Genomic DNA, 23,030 nt, shown 5'->3' on the forward strand with positions numbered 1-23,030 from the left:
ATTGCAGGGTGATTTTTATTTATATATTTTTGTTCAAGAGTAATAACATTGCTGTCTTCCATAAACCCTGATGAATAACTCTGTAAAAACAGAATTGCTTAATACAGTAAAACCTCGGTGATACGAATCTCACAGGGTCATGAAAAAATTCATATCATCCGAGCATTCAGTCATCAAAACGAAAGAAAATAAGTATGCAGAAGCATGGGAAAGGTAGTTGCACAGACCTGTTTACAGCCGAGAAGGCTTGTTATGGTTGTGCGGTCGCAGCTCGCCACTCGCGGCACAAACAGTGCAACAGGTGATCGTGATGTTGGCAACATGCGGGCCGCGTGTTTCCACGGACTTCTCGCGGCACGTACAGCACAACAAGAGATGGCGACATGCTGGCCGCATGGCGGCATAGACTGCTCGTGAGGTGTCCGGGGCAAATAGCGGTTGCAAAGTCTACGATGAATGGCCCGTGCGCGCCCGCTGAGTGCGCCACCGACTACTACTCATGGCCGCATGTCGCTGCATACTTTTCACGGCGTGGAAAACGATTGCGATGCTGGCAATGGGCGGTCCGCCCGCTTCCGCATACTTCTCACAGCGTGTACAGCACGACAGGAACTGGCGACATACGGGCCATGCGGCGCCGTAAACTGCTTGCTGATCACAATTGCAGAGACAACGTTGTGCAGTCCGTGTGCGCCCGCCGCCGCAAACTGCTGCGGTTGCAACGTCTGTGGTTTGTTTGCCAAGCAGCGCTGAAAACTTTTTGCGGCGCAAGCTCGACAGACAGTCGCAACGTCAAAGAGGTGCGGGCCACGCGTCACCATAAACTACTCATGATGCGTGCATACAGGGCGGCTGGCGATCGCGGAGTCGCCGATGCGCGGTCAGTGCGTAGTGCTCAAGTTTGCAGTTGCAGTTCGCGCATTCGTATCATCCAAAGTGGCGCTGGAGAGCGTTCGGAATATCCGAAATTTTACACATTGTACGCAATGTATTGCAGCTGGGGAATTTTGCAAATTTGTATCACCAATCCTTTGCTGTATATATATATTAAGTTTAGTGTGTATGCACCGTAAGAACATAATTTTGTAAAACATAAATAGATATCTGGAGCATCGCAAGTACTGCAAGAGGGTAGTGTTCAAGCTCATGCAAAGGTGGTATTCCACAGTTCCCTATCGCAGACAGCAGAGCCTTGAATTGCAGCTTGAATGGTGCGTGTACCGTACAGCTTAAAATCTAAAGCATTTCTTCGAGGACGGAAATTAAGGTAGCCCCTGGTACTTGTGCCCTTCTTTTAACATTCACATATTTTAGATTTATTTCATAAGCTGCCCTCATTATCTTTTTTTCTCTTTTTTTTTTCTTTAGGGCTGAGGCTGGAGACCAGCCAGCTTCGTCATCTCATGGTATGTATTTGCGGCAGTAGGACCAGGAAAAGTGAAAAGTGCTCTTAAACTCCTTTCCCCTCTGATGAGTAGACGTGCCAAATTCCTTTGGTTGGCAAAATAGAGCTGGTGTTGCTTCACACATTCTTGTTCATCACATGCACAGACAGATCGCTTGGACTATGCCCTCATAACCTTCGCCCTGCTTGCCACTTGCCATGATTGTTGGCTCGCACTTCTTTCAGTCATTTGTATGCGTATGTATACTTGCGTGCATTTGTGTGTGTGTGCGTGCGTGTGTGCATCTACATGCTCATGTCTTTATTGTATGCTCTAGCTACCTCCATTGCGTGAAAATATGGTCACCGGTGTGTGTATTCGATGGTACCCAAAAAAGACTTCAGGTGTTCACAGAAACAGGTGTGACAGATACTGCGCTGTTTCCTTCCTGTGAACCAATTAAGGTGAAAGCCCCATAGTGAAAATCTCGCGGCGGCGAGGTTTGTCCGCAAGATGCGTCAGCACGATTTCGCGAGTGACAGATACTGCACCTTTCCATTCCTGTAAACCAATTATAGAACACCGGTGAACTTTGATGCGTTCAACGGAACACTGTGTTCGACAATGGGCGCACGATGTACCGTGTGCAGCAACAATGCTCGGGCTTTTGCATTTCTCCACTGCAGATTCTGCAGTGCTCTTGGAACTTTTATTTATCTTTTTAGTAAAAACAAGCAAGGACAGAAGCAATGCTGAGTGCTAGAATTTCGGTGCTGTAGAAAAACTTCTAATGTTGAAAGGTAAAACTCTAATTGTTTGTAAATTCTCTCTACTATAGGTGTAATGGCTGATGGCCTTTGAAGCATGCATATTCATTGGCCATCACCACTGATGCATTTATAATCCGGCAACAATACCAGTAATTCCAGCAAGAACTATATAATTGAAGAGACTAAGCAAAGGTTACTATGTCAACATAAGTGAATGTGAAGAGCTGCTTAAAGCCTAAATAACTTTGATGAGCTGAGTTTATTGCTTGCATGGCTTGACTGGTGTACTTGCTCTAATGTGCAATCCTACAACCCTTGCCCTTTTGAAGCTGATGCATCGGGTGGCCCTTGCATAACCGATTAACCCTTTGTCTGCTTGCAGAAGTAATCATTGCTGCCAAAATGGGAGATCTCTTAAGGGTAGGTTTCATTTGGCATTTGTTTCAAACAGTGGACATGCTTTCGCAAGAATCTCGTGCAGTCATTTATGTGCTGTTCCAGCAGCTTAGCCTAGCTTCGTGCTTGAGGGCTTTTTAAAACCTTTTGCATTGCTGTTTCTTCAAGGAGTAGGATTTTAAAATGAAGGTTTATTTATTGCAGTGCGAATGATTAACTCATATGTTGTGATCTGTGTTTGGTTTTGCTGACCACACTAATGAATTTCATGCCGGGTATTAAGTCTTCTACAATGCAATTCATTTTCACCTTGTGTGACTTAATAATTCCATTCTGCTCTGCTCTTGGCTACCAGGCAGCTTTATTTCTCTTTAATCATTTCACTTAAAATACAGCCGTTTGGAGTACAGTTTGGATTACATATACATATAAACTTTAGCATTCAGTAAACACTGTTTTTTGCTGTCAAATTTTGATAATTTAAAGCCAAAGAAAACTGAAAATTTGTTTGAAACATACAAAGTTCAAGACTAGCAGAGCCCTGTTCAACTCCCTTTGAAAGGTGCTTGATGTTTATGAGACCAAACCATCATTTCGCTTTTCGATGGAGGTGAAAAGCAAGGCGCCCGTGTACTGTGCGATGTCAGTGCACGTTAAAGAACCCCAGGTGGTTGAAATTTCCAGAGTCCTCCACTACGGCGTCTCTCATAGCCTGAGTCGCTTTGAGACGTTAAACCCCACAAGCCAAACCAAACCAGTATACCATATTTTTCAGTCTACAAGTCACACCCACCCTCAAATGGTAGTTTCTTTGATAGAAAAAAAATTGTGCATATTCCTATAAAGATACACTCAAAAACCCTTCATTACTACAAAAATAAATGTACAGCCTTTGTCAAAAGTTTAGAGCCCAGAGGGTTTGCTTTTAAGCCGTACATTATGACTTCTTTAACTAGTATCGTGGAAGTCCTAACCATTGAAGAGGGCAGGACGAAAAATATTCTTGCCTTCAGCAAGTTTGGAAACCTGGGAATGCATTACAAGTGTACATTTACTACAACAATAAATGTACATTTGCTGCAGCTGCCATGCGCGGACGATCCCTAAGCCCTTGCCAGCTTTGCACCTTCCTGCTTGTTTGTCTTTTTTTTTTTTTTGCTTATAGTGCATAGTGTGTATAGTGTGTTGCGCGAGAATTGGATTAATATTTGTCCCTCACATTGAACTGCCTTCCTGCTTCCCATTTTCAAGCGCATTTTCAAAAGCACACAGCTTGAATTTGCATCGTAACTCCTTCAAGATGCTACTGCATTTACTTGGACTGTGATATATATTTGTATATATTCACTTACACCCATGAAGCAAGATTTTAGAAGCTATGCTTTTTTTCATTTACGCATTGAATTTTTGTTCAAGCATAGCCATTCGAGCTGGCAAAAGATAGGTGCTTATTTTTAAAACTTATTTACCTTTTTTTTAAAACTAAGCATTGGGCTTCCTTAAAACACTGGGTGTACTGTAGAATGCAGCTTGGGAAAATACAAGTTGGGGGTAATGGGAAATCATCCATGGTGTCCTGTATTAATTTGTGGGTCACAGGAGTAGACGAAATCAGATTTTTAAATGTTTGACCTTTTCAGCCAAGCCGGAGGTGTAGCATTTCCTGAGCTTATAATTTAGCCTGTTATATATAGCATCTTATCTAGATTACAAGAAGATACTTCAACAATAGACTGCAGTTTCTGTTGAAGAGATATTCCAGGTTGATTGCTCTGAATGTGGGTGAGGTATTACGGTAGACTTACTGTAGTACCATAGGTTATTACCATTGCGTTCTCCTGGGTATCATTCATCTTGTCTTCATAGAGGCATTATGCCTGGCACTTTTTAAGGTGTCTGCTGATCTGATTCAACAACTGGGCTCTCTGAGTGTTGTTTGCCTATCTGCCATAGAAGTGTACGCCACCTGAAACTTTGTCGCTACATTTCGGAGTATTGGCTAATAATGCCTTGCGTTCCTTTTTCTTCCCTTTGCGCGCCTCCCCTGTGCCTGCAGCTGAAGCAGCTTTGTGACAGTGGTCACAGCCTGCTGTCGGCGGACGACAGTGGGATGACGGCACTGCATCATGCCTCACGCTATGGACACAAGGATGTTGTTCGCTACATCGTTGCCAGTGGTGAGTGCAAAGAGCGGCTGCCCGTGGCTGAAGAGCAGTCTGCTGCAGTTGGTTAACCTCAAGTAATGATTTTAATGGATATTTGGCTCCAGTAGAAGTTCAGAAGCAGTAGAAGGGACCAGCATGGTGACGGAGACTATGCTACTGTTGTGGCATTATTCATAATGCTTGTAAGGGGCCTCAAATATTGGGAAACCAGGCAGAGTGTTACCAGGTTTAGCAAAACGTGCCTCGATGACCAGTTTGGGAGGCCACAACTTCTGTGTAGTTCACCCTTCTTTCATTTAGTGAGGTGATCAGTAGCAAAAAGTCATTTTCTTATGACAAGAATATACTAACTCCAATTTGTGCGCACCCTAGCAGAGATCAATCTCTCATCTTTCAATAGCTACTATAGCTATACAATCATAAGGCAATGGATTTGACTGAGTGAATTAGATGCTCTCTCTGCACCCTTTGCACCGGGCAGTCATCTCGAAATGCCCAGGCCTTCTGTAGGGAAAGTAAAATTGTAGCACCGTTTATAGCACTGCCATTAGCACTTTGCGGTCTTGCACAATCATTGTTTGTATATGAATATTTGCATAAGCAGTGAATATTAATACATAAGAGCTTTAGACCTGTATTTGTCTGTCACTGTTCAGTTCGAGCTACATTTAGTTTTTCGCTGCGCTTTTCAAGTTAAACTCTGTCGCAAAACTTCACTATTCATACTCTATCCGGTTTTGAGAAAGTACTGATCGCAAATGCCTAGATAACAGTAGACAGTGCTGAAATGCTCAGCAAGTAATCACTCCATTATTACAAATGCTGAAGTGGTTGCTTTAAGAGTCAGAGTAGAGTAGAAAGTCAAATGTTTTTACCATGCCAAGTGACGCCACCTCTGAAAACAGCTATATTGTGTTGAATTGTTTTCTAGCCTAACCTAGCTTTGAAGCAGCCATTATTTTCAGCAAATTTTTATGACAGGTTTGATTAGCAGTTAGCTTTGACGAGACTGTGTTTGGCTAGGCTACTTTTGGTTAAAAACTGCCTTGTTTTTCCAGCACCACCGGCAATTCTGGACATTGCAGACAAGGACAGGTAAGTTTCATAAGGATTAAAGCTGTTACGTTCGTCTGGGGCTATTCTTTCATCTTTTTTTTTTTCATTTTATTTATATTCTTACATTGTTTTCATATATGTGAGCTGCAGTGCTTATTTTGCGTGATTGTTAAAGAAAAGTGCTTTTACACTGCAAAATGTCTGAAATATATTATTACTGTTTTGACTGGTTATCATTGTAGAAGTTTGTTTTATTTTATTTTTTGAAGCTATTGAATGGCATCTTTTCAACAACCTTGAAACTAGATTAGTTTCAAGGCTGAATTGGATTAGCTTTAGGGTAGAAGTGTATTTTGTATTGGACCATTGACCCCATCTATTTTCTTTTCTTCTGTGCTTCTTTGTTGTCTCTTTTTTTTTGTGTGTGTAATAGTTTTAATGTGGCATATGTTTTCTTTTTTTTTTCTAGAAGCATGCCTTATACAGTAGCATTATATGATGAAGTCATATAATGAAAGCTGCAAAGCATTGTCGATTCATTAATTTGGTTTGGTCAGTACTATCGCCCATTCCAGGTTCTTGAAACGTTCGTAAAGGAAATGTTGTCGCTTTATTAAGCCTGATAGCAATAATTTACTCACTTGCAGTAATAGAAGATCTTGTGCAGCTACTGTTGGTTGGCATTATATGTATTTTTGCTGCCTGTTAGCTGTAGGCTGTCATTTTGTTTATCAGTTGTGTTTACTTCCCCTTCCTGCAACAAGGTGCCTTAGTGGCTGCAAAGGCTTAAGCTGCATACAGGTGGCTTGGAGGAGCATGCGGAATTTTTGTTTATTTATTTTCAAAAATGGCATTTGTTTGTGAACGGGAGAGTTAACGTTTATGTAGCTTGAAACCCTTGTTGCCATTTGACATGTTTCGCTATGGTAACTATTTCTGTGTGGTGTTTCGAATAATAATAATAATAATAATTGGTTCACAGAAAGGAAAAGGCAAGATTACATAGATGCCATCCTTTTAATCGCACCCATGGATTTGCAATGCTCGTGATTCTCATCTAAAGTGCAGTAAACAGTGCAATTTCTTCCATTTCTTCCTCTTCCCGCCTCAAAAAACCCAATTTACCCAGAGGACAGACGGCTCTTCACAAGGCGGCAGCGTACAAGAGGAGAACCATCTGTTGCATGCTTGTGGCTGCAGGAGCATCGCTGTCAAAGGCAGACTGCCAGGTATCTCTCCTTCCTCCACCTTTCCTTACGCGATGCCTAAATGCACATCTGTTCTTGTAACCCCATTGAGAGTGCAGGAAGAGTGTACAGTGAAAGCGCGTTATTTCGAATCTGGATAATTTGAATTTTCAGATAACTCGAACTACACTACTTGTTCCGGCCAAGCTCCATAGAGATCTGTGTACAAAAAAGCCCGTAAATTCAAACGCGAGTCTTCTGCTATGAATAATTCTAACTAATCGCTGCCGCGATTGGGCAACTTGGCACACGGCATGTCCCCCCCCCCCCAAAAAAAAAAAAAAAACACACCCGCGAAAGAGCGGCATAGAGACTGCGCATATCCAAAACGGGGACAGAATATGAAACCAGGTAAAGCTTTAGGTAAAACCATGGAAGAGTGGGTAAAGCCTAAATGGCACTGTGACTGGTGCGGCGGCCTGCGGCATTGGAGGGTATGGGTTGGCGCTACCCCCGAAATTTGCAACTAAATATTCATTAATTCAAGCCCTGTTAATTTGGAAATACGGATATGTACTGTCTGCACGGTCCCGGCCAATGCTCTTGAAAGGCTATGACTTCAGATGGGCGCTACGGGTTACGCAGGAAAAACTTTTTTTTGCGAGAGTCGTCCATCCTTCCACCCATCAATAGTCAATAAAAGTAGGCGGTCAGCCGCGATCCTGACAACGTCTTTTAGCATTGTTCGCTTCGAAAGGTATTTGCTGCTATTGCGCGTTCCAGGAGTGCAGAAGATGGCGCCAGCCATATTGCCCATGGCATGATAAAGCGAACCTACTGAAAATGGGGCTTGTACAAGGACAAGCGCTGGCACTCTGCCAAGTTCACTTCCTTCCCTTGCTAGAGCTAACATCAAAGGGCAAACACACACTGTGATGTTATCGCTGCGCAGCATCTTGGTGCACTGGCAAGAAACGCGTTGTGGACCGTGATGGCGGAGGGACACGCTAATGCCTGACGCCTTTTTTTTTTTCAAATTCTTAGGCAAAAATCGGGTGTGGGTGGGTTCATTATGCGAGTGGTTTGTTATGCTAGTAAATACGGTAAATTTATCGTAATGCAAATGGCTCTTGTCAGTTTTTCAAGGCCATTCCATAATTCGAACATCGGATAATTCGAACTTCTTCCCCGTGCCGTGAGATTCGAATTAACGGACTTTTACCATATGTTTAAGATTGCTGTCAGCAGGTACGGAAGACGTTCTGTTGACTTTTACTGTTATAGGTATATCAGGTACTTTCTCTGAGGTAAGTGGTGTGGTATAGTGTCGTAAACGAAAAATTCCTGATTCTCCTTCTTGCCTGAGAGTATGTTATTCCACAGTACAATGTGTTGGGTAAGTTGTTGATTTCTGACACCCATAACTACAGTGCATTCGATGGCACAGAGAAAAAGAAGACTGTTGTGTGTCTTCTTCTTTTTTACCATCAAATGCAGTGTAGTTGAGGTCTATGTTTTACAGGAACGGGGCACTACAGGTCATATGCTATGTCTGGTCGTATCTCTCTAATCACATCTGTGTAGGGGGCACCCCATGTATGCATGTGCTCCCATTTGTCTCAGACACTGTGTAGTCCTGTGATCCTGGGAGTTTAGTAGTTTAGTCATATGATCCTGTGCAGTCATGTGCAGACAGCAACCCTATGTTATCATGTTAATTGATGTGACCCTGTGTAACCATGTAACTGGGTGTGTATTCATAGTGTCCTATATAGTTGTGTGTAGTCAGTAATCTTGACGTGGCCACGTGAGCCTTCCAAGTCACGCGACCCAATTGATCTAGTTGTGCAGCTGTACCCTCACTACGCCCCTCCAGGGGAGTGCAAATACTCTTCTTTTTTTTACGCCAAATATCTGTTTTCAAACATTTGTTTTGTTAATGCGGCACTCAGCTGGGGCTATGTATCCCACAATTTTGTGACTGAGGTTCCCTTTGTCATTCTTCCAGGGACAGACAGCGAAGCAGCTGGCTGCCAAAGCGGGAGATGAGGACTTGGCGGCATACCTGGAGAGTAAGTGGCCGCATGCTTTGCCAGCTTCAGATTCACTGCCAACTAGGGATCAAGCTCTTCCGGATAATTTCCAAAACATTACAGTGACCGTGGCTTGCATCCTCCTCGAAACCTCCTTCAACCACTCTCTCCTTTTACGTGGTGGGTTTCACGCCTAGTGCTGGTTGTACTGCTGTGCGTGAATAATGTCCTAAATACACTAGTCCAGTGAAGAAGTGGTGAGAAGCAGCGGGTCAGGATTGACCATTCTATGCCTAGTGATGGCCCTTACTATCCTTTCACTGAAATTAGATTTCGTTTTTTTTTTCAAAACGCTGCCAACCTTGATTTAAGACCTCAGGCGGGAGTGGTGGACGGCACACAAAAATGCTGATAGACAGTAGCGCATAAAAAAAAGCATTGCTAATTATAGTGGAACCTCATGAAGAATATATTTATGGCACCTGATATTTGTATTATCCAAACTGAACAAAAAGTGCTTTCAAAACCATGGGAAATGCATTTGTTCAGGAGTTTGTTACGGCTGACGAAATTTCATTTGTGGCCATGCACGAGTGATGATAATAGTAGTAACTTCGGTGACATAATACTGCTCACCCATGGTTGACGGTGTGGTGATTCTACAAACTGTATTAGTAATTTGTGGGGTTTAATGTCTCGAAGCGACAGATCGACTGTGAGGGACACTGTAATGGTGGCACTTGAGTAATTTAGGCTTTCACATACTATATTCTTTAATGTGCACTAGCATTGTACAGTTTATGGGCATCTTTCATTTCACTTTCTCCAAATTGCGGCATGATATGCAGGCAGCACTTATGCACTCATAACACCTGAAATTCTTCACATTGGGCACAGTGCATTCAGGTCAGTTAATTTCAGTGAATTCATATCAACCATAATGGCATCATCTTGATCCTTTATTAGGCTCTCTTGTTTAACAGGTATGCAAGTTTGCCTGGTTATGTATCCTCAGTGATGCATGCCAGGTATAGGAATTGAATACCAGCCTTACTAATGTTCCTTACTAATTTGGAGTTGTTCTCTGTAGCTTTTGATAGCCGCCTAGTATATGGATGCCATGTAACATAATGGCCCAGGGAAGGCATTGGTTGTTATGAGTTTTGATGGCTGCAGAGATTAGCTCACATAATTCAGCTTCAGCATGACCTTGGTTTATGACATAAGTTATGTGTTCATTTCATCAGAGATGAAACGTTAATTCCACTAGTGAGCATTTTTATCTCTAACCAAAGAATGAACTGGTCTGTTAGTGCAGCGTTGAAAGTTTAACATAACTTTGTTTCTTGTGGCTATGATTGCTGCTGTTTTCTTTGCAGTAATATCCATTGGCCATGTTAAGCACCATGTTATGTTCTGTCTAAAGAATTTAAAAAGGCTTAGTCACTGGACTCTTAACTTTGTGAGTGCTTGCACACACTGCAATAAAGATTGCAGGCCAAGCAAAGCTTACAGGACAGAGCAGTAGACAAAGCCGCACTTCTGACTCTTCTAGAAGCACAGATGTTCACACAACTTTGTGGCACAGTCGTTGAGCACTTACGGTTGCTTACATAGCACTTAGCTATTGAAGATCAAGCAAAATAGCCAAAGAGAACAGATGCAAGCTGAAACATGCTCAGTTATAAATTCACTTTATTTTTGAAAATGTAGATATACTTACATTCATAACAGCAGAGCATTGCTTTTCTATTATCAGCTTTTGCTTAAAAAGCAGCTTTCACTGACAGGTGTTGTAAATGTTTTTTTAATGTTGTTTAAAATCATTCTTGGCCCTGCCTGTTTTGACTAGCTGCATTGTGCTCTTACGGAACTGCATTGTGCCCTTACGGCCCCTTAGGGAACTTGTGCTCTTGATAATCAAGTAGGTTGTTCTGTTTTGTAAGTGCAGAGGTGTTTTTGAAGACAATATGTTTGCATGCACACATTACCAAGGTGGATCTGTATGAAGGAATGATATTCCTTCATTTTTTCAAATTCTTATTGGCATGTCACTGATCTTTTTCGAGTTCTCACCTGATGTCCATAGGGATCTGTAGTTCTCCACTTATAGACTTCTGTGGAACTTGGCTGGACAAAGTACTACAGTTCAAATTACCGTATTTACTCACATGTAACCCGTCCCTGCATGTAACCCGCACCCCTAAATTTGAACTTTGCGAAAAAAAAAAAATGTCCTCGCATATAACTGGCTTGTTTATCTAGAAAAAAAAATTAAATAGCACTAGAAAGATACAGCCGCACACTCGGTGATCATTTCATTTTAAGAACATTTATTCAAACAACCGCCACAACATCACCGGCTGTCTGATTCTCAATCGTCGCCACTCTCACTGCTACCATCCGAGGCTTTATTGCCACTCTCAAAGACGTAGTCGTCCTCGGAACCATCCAGGGTGTTATTGATGGCACATATTTGTAGCGAAAGCTACACTGCACTAGGTTTTCAAGCCATCGGCGTGGCACCATGTTACCGTGGCACCATGTTACCGTGGCACCGTGCAAGACAAAAAGAAGAGAAGTAAAAGAAGAAAAATAAGATTGAAGAGAAGAAGAAGAATGCTCGGTCACATGCAGCTAATGCTTTCGCTCCACATTCGGTTCAGCAGCGTTGAACCCTTCTCAGTTTTTGAAGCTCTTATGCACCAAGTCGGCCAGTAGTGCTTTCTACGCGTCCACGATGCACTGGCAGAGCAGTGGAATATCGGGCCTTCGCACGTGTCCTGTCGGTGTGAGGGCGTAAAGCCCATCGCCCATCCACTGGGCATATAGTAGCTGCTTCACGTGTGTCTTGAACGGCTTGTTCAGGCACACATCGAGTGGCTGTAGCATGAACATCATGCTACAATGAGGTGTCACAATGAGGTCGGTGCCAGTCTCAGCGAAGCAAGCCTTCACCGCATCAGTGCAGTGGCTACAGAAGGAATCCTGCACGAGCATCAACCGGCGTGCCAACGAGGCACCTGGTCTTTGTTCCCAGATTACTGGAATCCAGTCACTGACTAGGCCACTGTTCATCCAGAAATTTTCTTCCGCACGCACGATTCCTGGGGAGCAGTGGTGGGCTAGGTAGTGTCTTGGACTTGAATATTACATACGGGCGCAGTTTTGTCCCGTCAGCCAAAGCACATAACATTACTGTGCTGCACAGCTTGGCATTTCCGCCGGTCAGCACGCTGACCGATTTGGAACCCTTTTTTTCCGATGTCATGTCCATCGGCATCTCAGAGTACACTGGGGTCTGAACGGCGTTTTCTACCTGAGACAGCTAATAGCTGGGCTCCTTCCAAAGTTTGATGACATATCATTGAAAGCTCAACAATTTTTCCTCGTAAGTGTCGGGAAGCCGCTGGCACATTTTTGTTTGTCATCACATCGAAAATTCATGTCGTGTCATAAAGCGCTGAAGCCATCCACGGCTTGCATGAAACTCGCGTGGAATGCTGATTTCCCAGGCCAGCTTCAGGGCTTCCATTTGAGCCATCTTTGTCGAAACAGCATGGCCACGACTCCTCTGCTCCTCAATGAACTTGGCAAGCTGCGTTTTGAGATAGGGGTACTAACCAGTCTTTGGACCACGAAACGCTCGCCTGTCTCTGTTCGTCGTTTCAAGACTCTCTTTTTACTTCCTCCAGTTGCGAATGCACGACTTGTCGACGTCATGTTGTTTTGCTGCAGCTCTGTTGCCAATTTCTTCGGCAATGACTTTAATCTTTAGCTTCTCTTTCGCTCTGAAGGACTGCCGCCGAGTCGCACTCATGGCGTCAAAACAAAGCAAGTCAACAGTGCAAACTGGTTTGATGGGTGTTGAAACAGCACCTGACAAAAGGCCCTACAACCGCTGGCTGAACAAAGGATGACTAGTGGAGTGGAGAATAAACAGACTGTGCTATGGATGTGGATTTGGCTATACTTTTGTTGGTTTCTTATCGGCTTCACTAGCATTGATGACAGTGGGGACTACACGGGGAGCCTGCGCATTGCCGTGCAGCTATCGCCTCCCCCCCCCCCTCTGTGAAAAAAAGATTGCAGATAGCCCGCACCCCCGATTTTTAAATGCATGTTTTCAAATTTTGGTGCGGGTTATACGTGAATATATATGGTATCCAGTAATTCAAATTATAGTGACCTTTCATTTTACTACAAACCTGTGTGGCAAGATTCAGGGGGTATTCACTGGTACCACGAAAACGTGCAGCAGGCAAAGTGACAGCAAACGACATGACAAACCACACATGGTGTGCTTGCAAAAAACTTGCTGTTGCATTCACAGTAGTGGACGTGATAACTGCTGTGCAATTCTCTGCCAATCATATTATCGTAAGCTTTTTCCTTATCTAGGTCAAGCTCGATGATAGGCAAGCGTATGAAGTTGCTTTCAGCATAACAAAGTGATGAAGTGCCTGACCAGTCGATCCTAACTTTGCTCATATGTCTGCCACTGCAGGTCAGGAGCACTTTGAGAGGCTTGTGCAGGATCGAGAGACGGCCGTCTGACGACAGCTGAACGCTGGCGCCCTGCTCCACGACCATAAGGGCTTCAGCTTTCTTCTCCAGTCGTTCCAGTCGAACCAAGCCACAACAAGACTGCGCTGAAGGCCAAGCAAGGGGAAAGGCAATTAGCCACCGCACCATATTTATACCTACAGTGCAGCTATGACAAAAGCAGTGACACCGAGGTTCATCGCTGACAGTGCCCACTGCTGTCCGGGCTGCGGAGTGAGATGGGCAGTGTTGAAACCGAGGCTTGAAATGACCGGTCTGGGGGCGCAGAAGGAGCTGAAACGGGAGCAGTGCTTAAAACTTGAAAAACAGGAGAGAAAAAAAAGGCGCTGACAAGCAAATGTTGATAACGGGCCATACTTGCCTCACCAGATGTCATGGACGACGTGCTGTTTGAACTGTACCGAGTGGAAAAATGCCATGTGTGACCCAATTTATACTCACTGTGTCGAAAATTCTGGGACTGTTTTCTCAGTTTCGCTAGGAATGCTCACTGGGTTGCACTCACAAGTCTTGTCAGGATACTGCGCACATTAGAGGATGGTTTTTGATTGTGTTTGGTCTTCCTAGGGATGTTAGCAATTTATTATGTTCTCATTCATGCTGTGCATAATTGCCAAAATTGTGGAAAAAAAAACTTTTTCTTTTAACACCAGGGACAGAGCGAAAATGTGTTTTCTTTTTGTGTCGTCAACTGGCAGCTAAGTATTGTAATCGCATATTTTTCTTTTGACATCTCCTGCAAGATTACAGTTAGATGTCTCTTGAAAGGGTGCTTACCTGAATCAGAAGAAAGCTATTTAGGTGTCATGTTTCGGTATCTAAAGTAAGTCAACGTTGAATGGTGTTTTCTTTCTTTTTTTTTTTGTGGAATTTTTCGACATGATAAAGCACATGTCATTTCTAATCGAAGTCCACTAGCGTGGCCAAAACGTGCTTTGCATGGCATTTCGTGATGCATTCAGCATGACATGCCACGACATGCTCTGAAATCTGCAACAGTGCACCTTTACCTTCGCAGCTCTGTCTTCTGTTGTGTGTAATAGTCTGCAAAGGTCTTCTTGCCCTGTCCAACATTAACAAATACTTTTTGGATTCATACATTGTCAATTCTGCTGTTAATTGCTCGTGCTACTCTGCCTTATCCAAGCTTAATAAGACATCTCGTATGCTGCATGCATCCTTTTACAGTTGCTCTTACACTTCTCGATTTTAGATATTCTTCACTTCGTTTAGGGTATCTCAAACCACATGGCACTGGATGCGAGGTTTTAAATTTAGTCTTCACCCTTTATCTTGAATCTACGAGTGTGTGTGGTATGTGTGTTCGTAACACGGGAGTGGAAACTTGGATTCCCAGAAAACAAGAAGACTTGCAAGATGAGGGCACCATTTCATGTGGCACTCTAGATCGAGCGGTGGCATCATACGCTTGACCTTGCGTTTGATGTGTGATTCCCATGCAATCCCGTTTTAACTCTCTGGCTTTGTATCACCAGCCTGCCCAGAAGTGGCCCAGGACTATACTTCACGCCTAACAGCACTCTCGTCAAAGACTGAAACCTCTCACTCAAGTGGTCCCTTGTGGAACAAGCCTCTCGGATCTCAGGAAGAGGCAGTAGTTTCATTGAAACATGCTAAGCCTAATTGTACGGCTGTCTCACATTATCACGTTGTACAATTTTGTATCTAGCCCCCCATCCACCATCTCCCCATGTAGTATAGTGGCGTGTTGTAGAGATTGTTGTTTGAACCACCCTTTAGAGCTTGGGAGAATGCATTTCTAACTCCAGACGTTTTCAGTTCTCGAGCGCTAGCGTGCACGCAGCTTTTTTCTTCTTCTTTCTCTTCATTCCACATAACATTGTCAAAGAAAACTCTGGAATTTCCAAGCCGTTGCGAAGCTGAAGCTTTGCCGTATGTTGTTCAGGCCCTGCCTTTATGGTCCACTGGGGATCACGGAGCTGCTTCCCATTACTGGCAGCAGTTGAGAGATTAGCTTTGGTAATTTAATTAAAATGAAATGTAAAGATATGGTGCACCCACTCGTTGCACATGTTGGTGCACAGACACTGAGTGCAAACCGCAGAAGCAGACATTTTAATGGCAGCGCAGTCCTTTCATTCCCTCCTTTGCAGCTGTTCCTAGTGGCTGCTTGCTTTGTTTGTTCTCGTTAGTGGCACCTGCATCGGCTGTTTTGTATTGCTTGGTAACGCACTGCACATGGTATCATGTTGTTGATTCCTGTGTTTTTCTCACTTTCCTTTGTGCACTGTTTACGGTTTGCTTTCTCGCATTGAATGACCTTCCCCTTCGAGAGCACTGTCAATTTTGTTCGGGGCAAGATGAAGTGCAGGGGTTGAGTTTTTTGTTTTTAAACTTGAGTGTTTGTTTAGTGTTGAGTTGCCTTGGTTTTTTTGTTGTTGATAAAAGCCTGGCGTTAAAAAGCGGCCGCCAGAGATGGCGTCGATAACTTATTTTAACTGCACATTTAAAAATACCTAGTTTTTTATGTATTCGAGATTTTTGTCACATGCTTATTTCAAATTCATCAGGCCCATCCCAGGCGGCACAATACATCGGCCCAATATTATTGCTGTGCTGGTAATACACTGATCTTATGTTGGGCTGGACATTGCCAACACAGCACCAATGTCGGCCAATGGATTGTGGTGCCTGGGATCGTTTTCTGCAAAATGCATTCGAAATTACCAGCAACAGTGCTTCCTTGTATGGCTTTAATCTTGGCTCTATGATGGTGTAATATGATACTGCAGCTGTTTGTTGGAAGATTATTTTAGTAGATAGATTATGGGGTCACTTGTTAAAACAGCTTGCACTTAATGATATTTCACATTCAAGGTATGAACAAGTAGTCAAACATGGCTTGAGGTTGGAGAATAACTGTGGGGCACATCTTTGCACCTAAATGATGCTTTCTCTTGTCTTATCACATTTTTCTGTTTTGCACACCCAGGATGCCTCACTCAATAATGTCGGCTTGGGCTGCTGTTTCAGAACTTTGTTGTTTTCTGTCACTTAAGGTCAAGCTTCATCTAATCAGTTATCTTTATCCTCCAGTCATTGCCAGTTACGCTGCCCTGTTGTATGGTCTGAAGCATCTAGCTTGATATTAAAAGGATGGTTTACATGGGACCAAAGTCATGAAGTTAGGCTGTTGGATTGCCTTGTGTGCAGTGGCATCTGGTTGTAAACATTTGGAAATGCCACTTAGGGAACTTTGGGCCTCAGTAGATATTACCATCTCTGTGTGTAGTGGTCCCTGTGCACAAGCGCCATACAAAATGAGACAAGAAATGCATGTGTGGCCATTCGTACATGCCTCCAAAAGTGCTGGTGATGCCCTCACTGGTGAAGTTAATCGTGGTGCAGTGTCCTTTTTGCGGTTCAGCCGTGCGCAGTTTGCTGCAGGTGTAAAGATTTGTATGTGCTTTCTCGGAGAAAGTAAGCTACTGGTTCGATTGGGAGGACACTGATTGTGGACAGGTTATTGAAACTGCATTGCTATTCTGCTTTAGCTCTGTAATGTGAACAGTATTCATGCAAAATAAGTTGCCATAAATATCTAATGCAGGTGCACGCCCTGCCTTCATGCTTGCAACTATTGAATGCTCAAATTTGCTCATTGTGGCAAATATTATGTTGTGTTCAGTACATGGCCCTAAGTTTAGTTTAGAATGGCAAGGGCCTCTAAGATCTGTTTATTTTTGTTAAGCTAGAGCGGAATAAAATTTTAATTTGGTTTGAAAATAGTTGTGCCTAACATCTCTGAGAAGACTGCTACTACCAGAGCAAAAAAGCTTAACTGTCATTTTGTTGTAGCAAGGACATTCTAGTTGCTCCTGGGATCACTTCAGTTTTGTGTTTGATTGTGATCAGTACTCTGTTTTGAAGATCTGTTTCTGTTGGAAAAAGTGCATGTTAGAACTGGATAAATATGGCAGGCCTTTATGAAAGAAAATGAGAGCTGTTTGTTTAAAGCTGACATTATCCTGTTTCCACTTGTGCAGCTAGGTATCCCAGAAATTGTACGAAGTGGTCGTGCAGTGAAATTTGTGACCGCAGCTACAAGTGTTCCTGAACCTTTGTACAATGGGGAAAAGATGGGGGCAGGTTTGAGGAAATTACAATTGCTGTTTTCACCCAAAAAGCACTCCTGCAGCCACACCGAGCATTCCCTTTATGTGCAGTGACATTGTGTCCGGTTGTGGGCTTGAGCCAAAGAAGCCACTGCTAATACAGCTGATCATTTCTGGACAAAGCACAGGCACCTGTAACGAAGGCACGTGTATTGCTCGCTTTCGCCAGTCGCGAGAGTCTGGGATGTGAAGTATGCAGGCTTGTGCTGTGTTCTTGGGAAGGAATTGGGAAGAGACCTGTTGAAGCGTGCTTTTGCCAAAAGCATTGTCATGCTTGAGGACTGTCATATCATGACTTGTGCTAACGAAGCTCTGCTCCAAAACGGCTTGTGCGCTGTTTAGTGAGGGATTGTCGGGCTGTGTCAACTTTCGAAGAAGTTAACTGCAATAATCTCCACTGTCATATTTGCTTTCCATGAGCTGAACGACAGTCCATGGCATGGCATAGCAGCGCACCAGCTTAGAGGTCCGACACTTGGTCCACTTGGGTGTGTAGAATGTTTGAAACGCATTCTGAAGCCTCCCCATCTCATTCCCTTCTCTTTGTAGATCATTTCTCTATCCTGCAAGTGCACGAATCTTTCGGTAGGCCGGCCAGCACGTCCACTTTGGATGCAGTTTTTTGGCGGCGTATAAATACATATAAATATATACATATAACTACGGATGTAGCATACCCACCTAGGAGGCCTACTCTGAACCAAAGTGTATAAAAGCCACTGGACCACTTGTTTTGATTGTAGCGGTGCCCTTAGGGCCGACTGTATACATAAGCTTGTTACTCCACCTATTCGCTCGCGTCTTGTTCTTTGAAGACCACAGGAATGTAGGCTTAGCTGGTGTTTTGTGAAAGCAAGTGTGAATCCAAAGGGTGCGCGTTGCTTTTGAGAAGCAACGGGAAAGTGTGGGAGACTGGGTTCTAAGGGCATTCTTCGTTCCTCTAAACATATAATCTAAGCTACCGACTGTTTGTAGAGAGGTGGTCGTTTCGTCTGTTTTTGCACTCTGATTTTTTGTGAAAATAATTAAATATGCAAACGCTCCTGATATATGCGTTTGCGGCAGCACCTAGTGGCGATTGTCACGTCCGAATATTTCTGCATTTTAAAGCTACACGGGAGACCTGGCAGACTTGATACTTTTGTTGAACGCTGTTCACACTACAGTGACTCTTGCTTCTAGTCCGGTGTTATTTGTACCTTCAAGGGTGTTGCCGGATTGGTGTAGATTTTGCGCTGCAAGATCCAGCCTCTCATGCCTTATGCGCTTACTTGGAGACAACAGCCTTGAAGAACATGTGTGGCACTATTTTCACTTATTACTAAACTTGCAAACCACGGGGAAATTTGAATTCACTGTCTGGATTTTGTCGTAGGAGTATTAACATTGGCACTTTCATGCGACGCATCAGTATTCGGAACAGCGGATGATCGCCACTAGGACGTCTGGGTAGCTAGTGGTTATTTCTTTAGTATTCTTCAGCATTTTCAAGTTCGTTGAGAAACATTTATTCTGGTGAGAATATAGAGTTCTTTGCTTGTTGAGAAGCAGAATTTTTAATTTCATCTTTTCATTTTTTCTTTGGTACTCTGCCTTCTTTGGTAATTGTTGATCTGGGCATGTACTGAAGCTTTACAGTGTCTGTTTCACTAGGGTGCTGTTGTAAAAAAAAAAAAAAACAAAAACATACCTGTATCGCCCCAAAGCCCTCGTGTACAACACCGTGCCCAACAGTGTCGCAGGTGAACGTTTTTGTACATGCGATGTCCGAGTCCGCGCATTCTGTTTTTGGCAAAGCTAAGACGCACCTCTTTCTCCTATTTGTGCGCATTATTTCAAAGTTTCTGGTCCCATGCTTTTCTCGTCTGGAGTCGCCTGTAATGAATAATGGGAGTTTGGCCCTTGCACAGATAGGAAACAGTGCAAAGGGTCTTGCACCCGAAAATGTCTGCTGACTCGTAGTCGCTGCTGCCACTGGAGCTTCTGGACGGAGAACGTCTTTATGTGCCGAAAAGTAAAGCTTGCAATTTTGCCAGACGTTTTCGTTTTTTCATTTGTTGGGTATTTCAGTGTGATTATAGTAGTCTAATATGTGCTCAGGAAATGCTTTTGTAGAAATATTTCTGCTTTTCCAGGCACTGGCGCTCTCAAGAGCAAAGTATCCAAAGGGTTCACTTCTAAAGTGTGAAATGGCGCTCTTACAGCATGCGTGGAAGCCCTAAATTGCTGAGGGATGAGGTCGAAAGTTCCTCCAAGAGTTTGGAATGGTGGCTTGAATAACAAGCCACACAACATGGCCCGGGAGTAAACTTCCCTATACTCATGGTAAAGGCTTTCACAATCTTTGCAGCACAACTGAAGAGGAGGAAGTCATTCAAGAGCGCAGGCAGCTTTCGCAGTACATGCCAGTTGTAATGATGCAGTTGCAGGCAGTGCCAGGATACCACGACAGTGCAGTTAATTTTTCCATATGGTAGCTTCTGGTAAGTTCAAGAACTTTAGGGCGACAATTTCAGCAGGTGTAGCACTTACAGATGCAGGCGGCTATTAGTCACCAGAGGAGCTTCGGGTGTGTGGAGCATTTGCGTGAAATAGGAGTGGCAACCACGAGCTTGACCCAGGCGGTTCCAGACCTTGTCTCGGACTGTTCTGCTGCGTATGATGCTGCGCAGTTTTTCACCGGCCGACATTTTATCGCTGGCCTGGTGATCATCCTGAGACATTGCTGCACCTCATGCGGTTAATGGAGTTTTGTTTTTGTTTCATCTCTCTCTCTCCAGAAACAAACGTTTGTTGTCTGGAGTGAGACTGCATATGTGTGTCTGTCTGTCTATCTCTATGTCGGGGCTGTCTTGTCCACCCTCTCCTGTTCTTAAAAAAAAAACGTCGAAACTGCCCACGAGATCTATTTTTCCTTACCCGTGCAAAGAGTTTGCCACTAAACCGGCGAGTGCGCTGCTGACGTTGTTGCGAAAGGATATGCAACGGCGAGAAAAGACACAACAAACTGGCGTTTCTCAATGGCCTACAGTAGCTGACTGACGTCATTTGAGCGCGGGTGTGGTCCCCGCGCGTCTAGTTGACTGTTACTCCATACTGTGCACGCTGTTCCTTGCTGTGGATGATCTAACGCTTGACTGCGGTGCTATTGGTTGTTTGTAGTATGTGCCAGATGCGTTCTTCGACGTGGTACTTGCGGCGTTGGTGACTGTTGTTTTGACTTGCTTTTTTTTTCTTCATGATATGGAAGTGATTAACAACGCGAGCTTCAGGTGTTGTGATTCCTGGTGCAGTCTTTAGAACAGTATGCGCTAATGGCACTTTCGGGCTGAGTAGCCCACAAGATAGTCTGATTTTTCTCACCATTGCAGTTCGTATGGTGCGTCGTTAATTGAAGTCTGGTAGTTATATGTTCCTTATGTTATCTGGTATGAAGTGCACGCATCTTATTTTTGCCAGACGTATGTACATTGTCCTTTTGACTGGACCAGTTGTTCCTTCAGCGAACTGAAAGAATGAGTAGCGCAGTCGGAAGAATAAAATAGCTCCTTGACAGGATAACTTCCGCCTGCAGCAACAGATATTATCTCATACTGCGAAATTTTGAAGTTTTTTTTTTGAGAGGCCAGAATTTTACTTGTAAGTCCCCTACAACAAAAATCTTTTTCGAGGCCCCACTTTGTTTTTTGCCTACTTTAGTTAAGCTTCGGTGTTTGGAAGCCAGAAAGGCCAGTCATGAGTGACTTTACTTCTTTCTCGCTTTCTTCATTTGCTGCTGACGGTAGACTTTTGGTCTTTCTGCCTAACAAATTTGATTTAGAAATTAATCGTGGGCATGTATGGTGTTTGGCAAAAGATACTGCTGTCCCAATGATGTCATTATTTGCACACCTCTGTTCACGCAGAGATAGTAGGTCTTTAAGAATGAAAAGGCTGCATTCTTCGGCACGAAGTAAGCGTTGCAATTATCGTTCAGCAGTCTAAAAATCGGTGTTATGAATAATGATGTGGTACTATTGATATAGGTGTTTCCACCAACGGCTTGCTACTGTCGGGCGCCAGTGTTTTCGTTTATTATGATATATATGTATAGCTGATCTCAATCCATGGCAATCATCTCAAAGAGCAGCAGATCGCTGCACTGGAAAAGTCGTTTGCTTCGGAAGAATTTTTTTCCAAGACCCATGATATTTGAAGTGAGCGTCTTCTGTCACACAGTGACGACCGCCATCACTCTTGCTGTTTCCTTGTGACAGCATTGCGTGCAAGTTTGTTTATTTCTAGCATTGCCTTCTGTGTTCATCGATATTTATGTGAACATTCTGTTAGGAAAAGAAATGCATGTGCATATGATAGTGTTCTGTCATGACCAAAACACTCTACCATCCCTGTCGTTCTGAATTGTATGTCTTGCGACACAGTGTTGCATGCTTGATTTCGTATAAGTAACGCCACATGGACTCCGTGTTTTATTGACAAGTAACGTGGCCTAGAATGATCAAAATTTATTTTCGTGACACAGTAATGAACCTTTGCATGTGGGTAGTGGCTTTTGAATATGTACTGTAAGTGTCCTACTGAGAGAGAATATGGGAACATGCGGCAGCCGCGCTTTGCAAAGTGCTGCAACCGACAGTCTGCAGGAATTACGGCCAAAGATGCATGCGCAGTAACCACTCCCGGTGCATGCACATTGCATAGACACTGCACTGCACAGTGTCTATGCACTGCCGCGTTCCTTCTTAGTATGATACATATGACCTACCATCTGAGTGTCCATGTTGTCATTGCCCCACAAGAAATAGTGGGGTGATTGCATGCAAGGTGTTGTGCCAGTCACGCATTGCAAGTCCTACGTCGAACATACGCTGGGCACACATTGACTTAGAGCTGAGTTCTTTAACGCAAACGCGGAACGTGTTGGCATTGTTCCTTTGCTGATGCACTGAAATTTTTATGTGCATAAATGCCACTGATGTTTGTCCTGTGTACAAGGCGACAGTGCCATCAACTCGCGTGCAGAATTTTTCTCTGGTTTTATTTTGTACTCTGTTTTGCATAGTTTCATTTGCTCGTCTTGACTGTGTTGGCTTTTCTCAGTGCTGTGCTATCTTTTTTTTTTTTTTTTTTCGAAAGTGTTGAAGGAATAAATTTTGAAATACAGAAGGGACCAAAATGTTGTCCGTCTCATGATTCACTGCTTGCGAACAACGTGCAGCGGCAGTCAGGTTCACCTGAAGTTTCCTTTTAAGATAACAGCTGTAAACATTAGGTGCTTCTGCAGCAGTAAACGGTGAGGGCACTATGAAGTAGGA

The 23,030-nt window shown here is 43.6% G+C and overlaps 1 protein-coding gene across 7 annotated transcripts in view; it reads left to right on the top strand.

Annotated features, from left to right (window-relative positions):
• rdgA (retinal degeneration A) overlaps positions 1-19,400 on the top strand; it is a 540,908-nt gene extending 521,508 nt beyond the window's left edge. For 5 of the 7 annotated variants that reach the window (XM_084583554.1, XM_084583556.1, XM_084583553.1 and 2 more), the window contains 7 exons: positions 1,369-1,406; positions 2,538-2,575; positions 4,608-4,728; positions 5,775-5,811; positions 6,902-7,001; positions 8,968-9,031; positions 13,500-19,400. In XM_084583554.1, the coding sequence (XP_084439680.1) occupies positions 1,369-1,406; positions 2,538-2,575; positions 4,608-4,728; positions 5,775-5,811; positions 6,902-7,001; positions 8,968-9,031; positions 13,500-13,549 (448 nt within the window). In that variant the 3' untranslated portion in view covers positions 13,550-19,400. Of the gene's footprint in view, positions 1-1,368; positions 1,407-2,537; positions 2,576-4,607; positions 4,729-5,774; positions 5,812-6,901; positions 7,002-8,967; positions 9,032-13,499 lie in introns of those variants that run through there. The other 2 variants (XR_014701809.1, XR_014701810.1) reach the window with 1 other exon arrangement.
• The last annotated feature ends 3,630 nt before the right edge of the window (positions 19,401-23,030 follow it).

Source organism: Amblyomma maculatum, chromosome 11 (genome assembly GCF_055883805.1).
Source record: "Amblyomma maculatum isolate TAMU_Amacu chromosome 11, ASM5588380v1, whole genome shotgun sequence".
NCBI lineage: Eukaryota > Metazoa > Arthropoda > Arachnida > Ixodida > Ixodidae > Amblyomma > Amblyomma maculatum.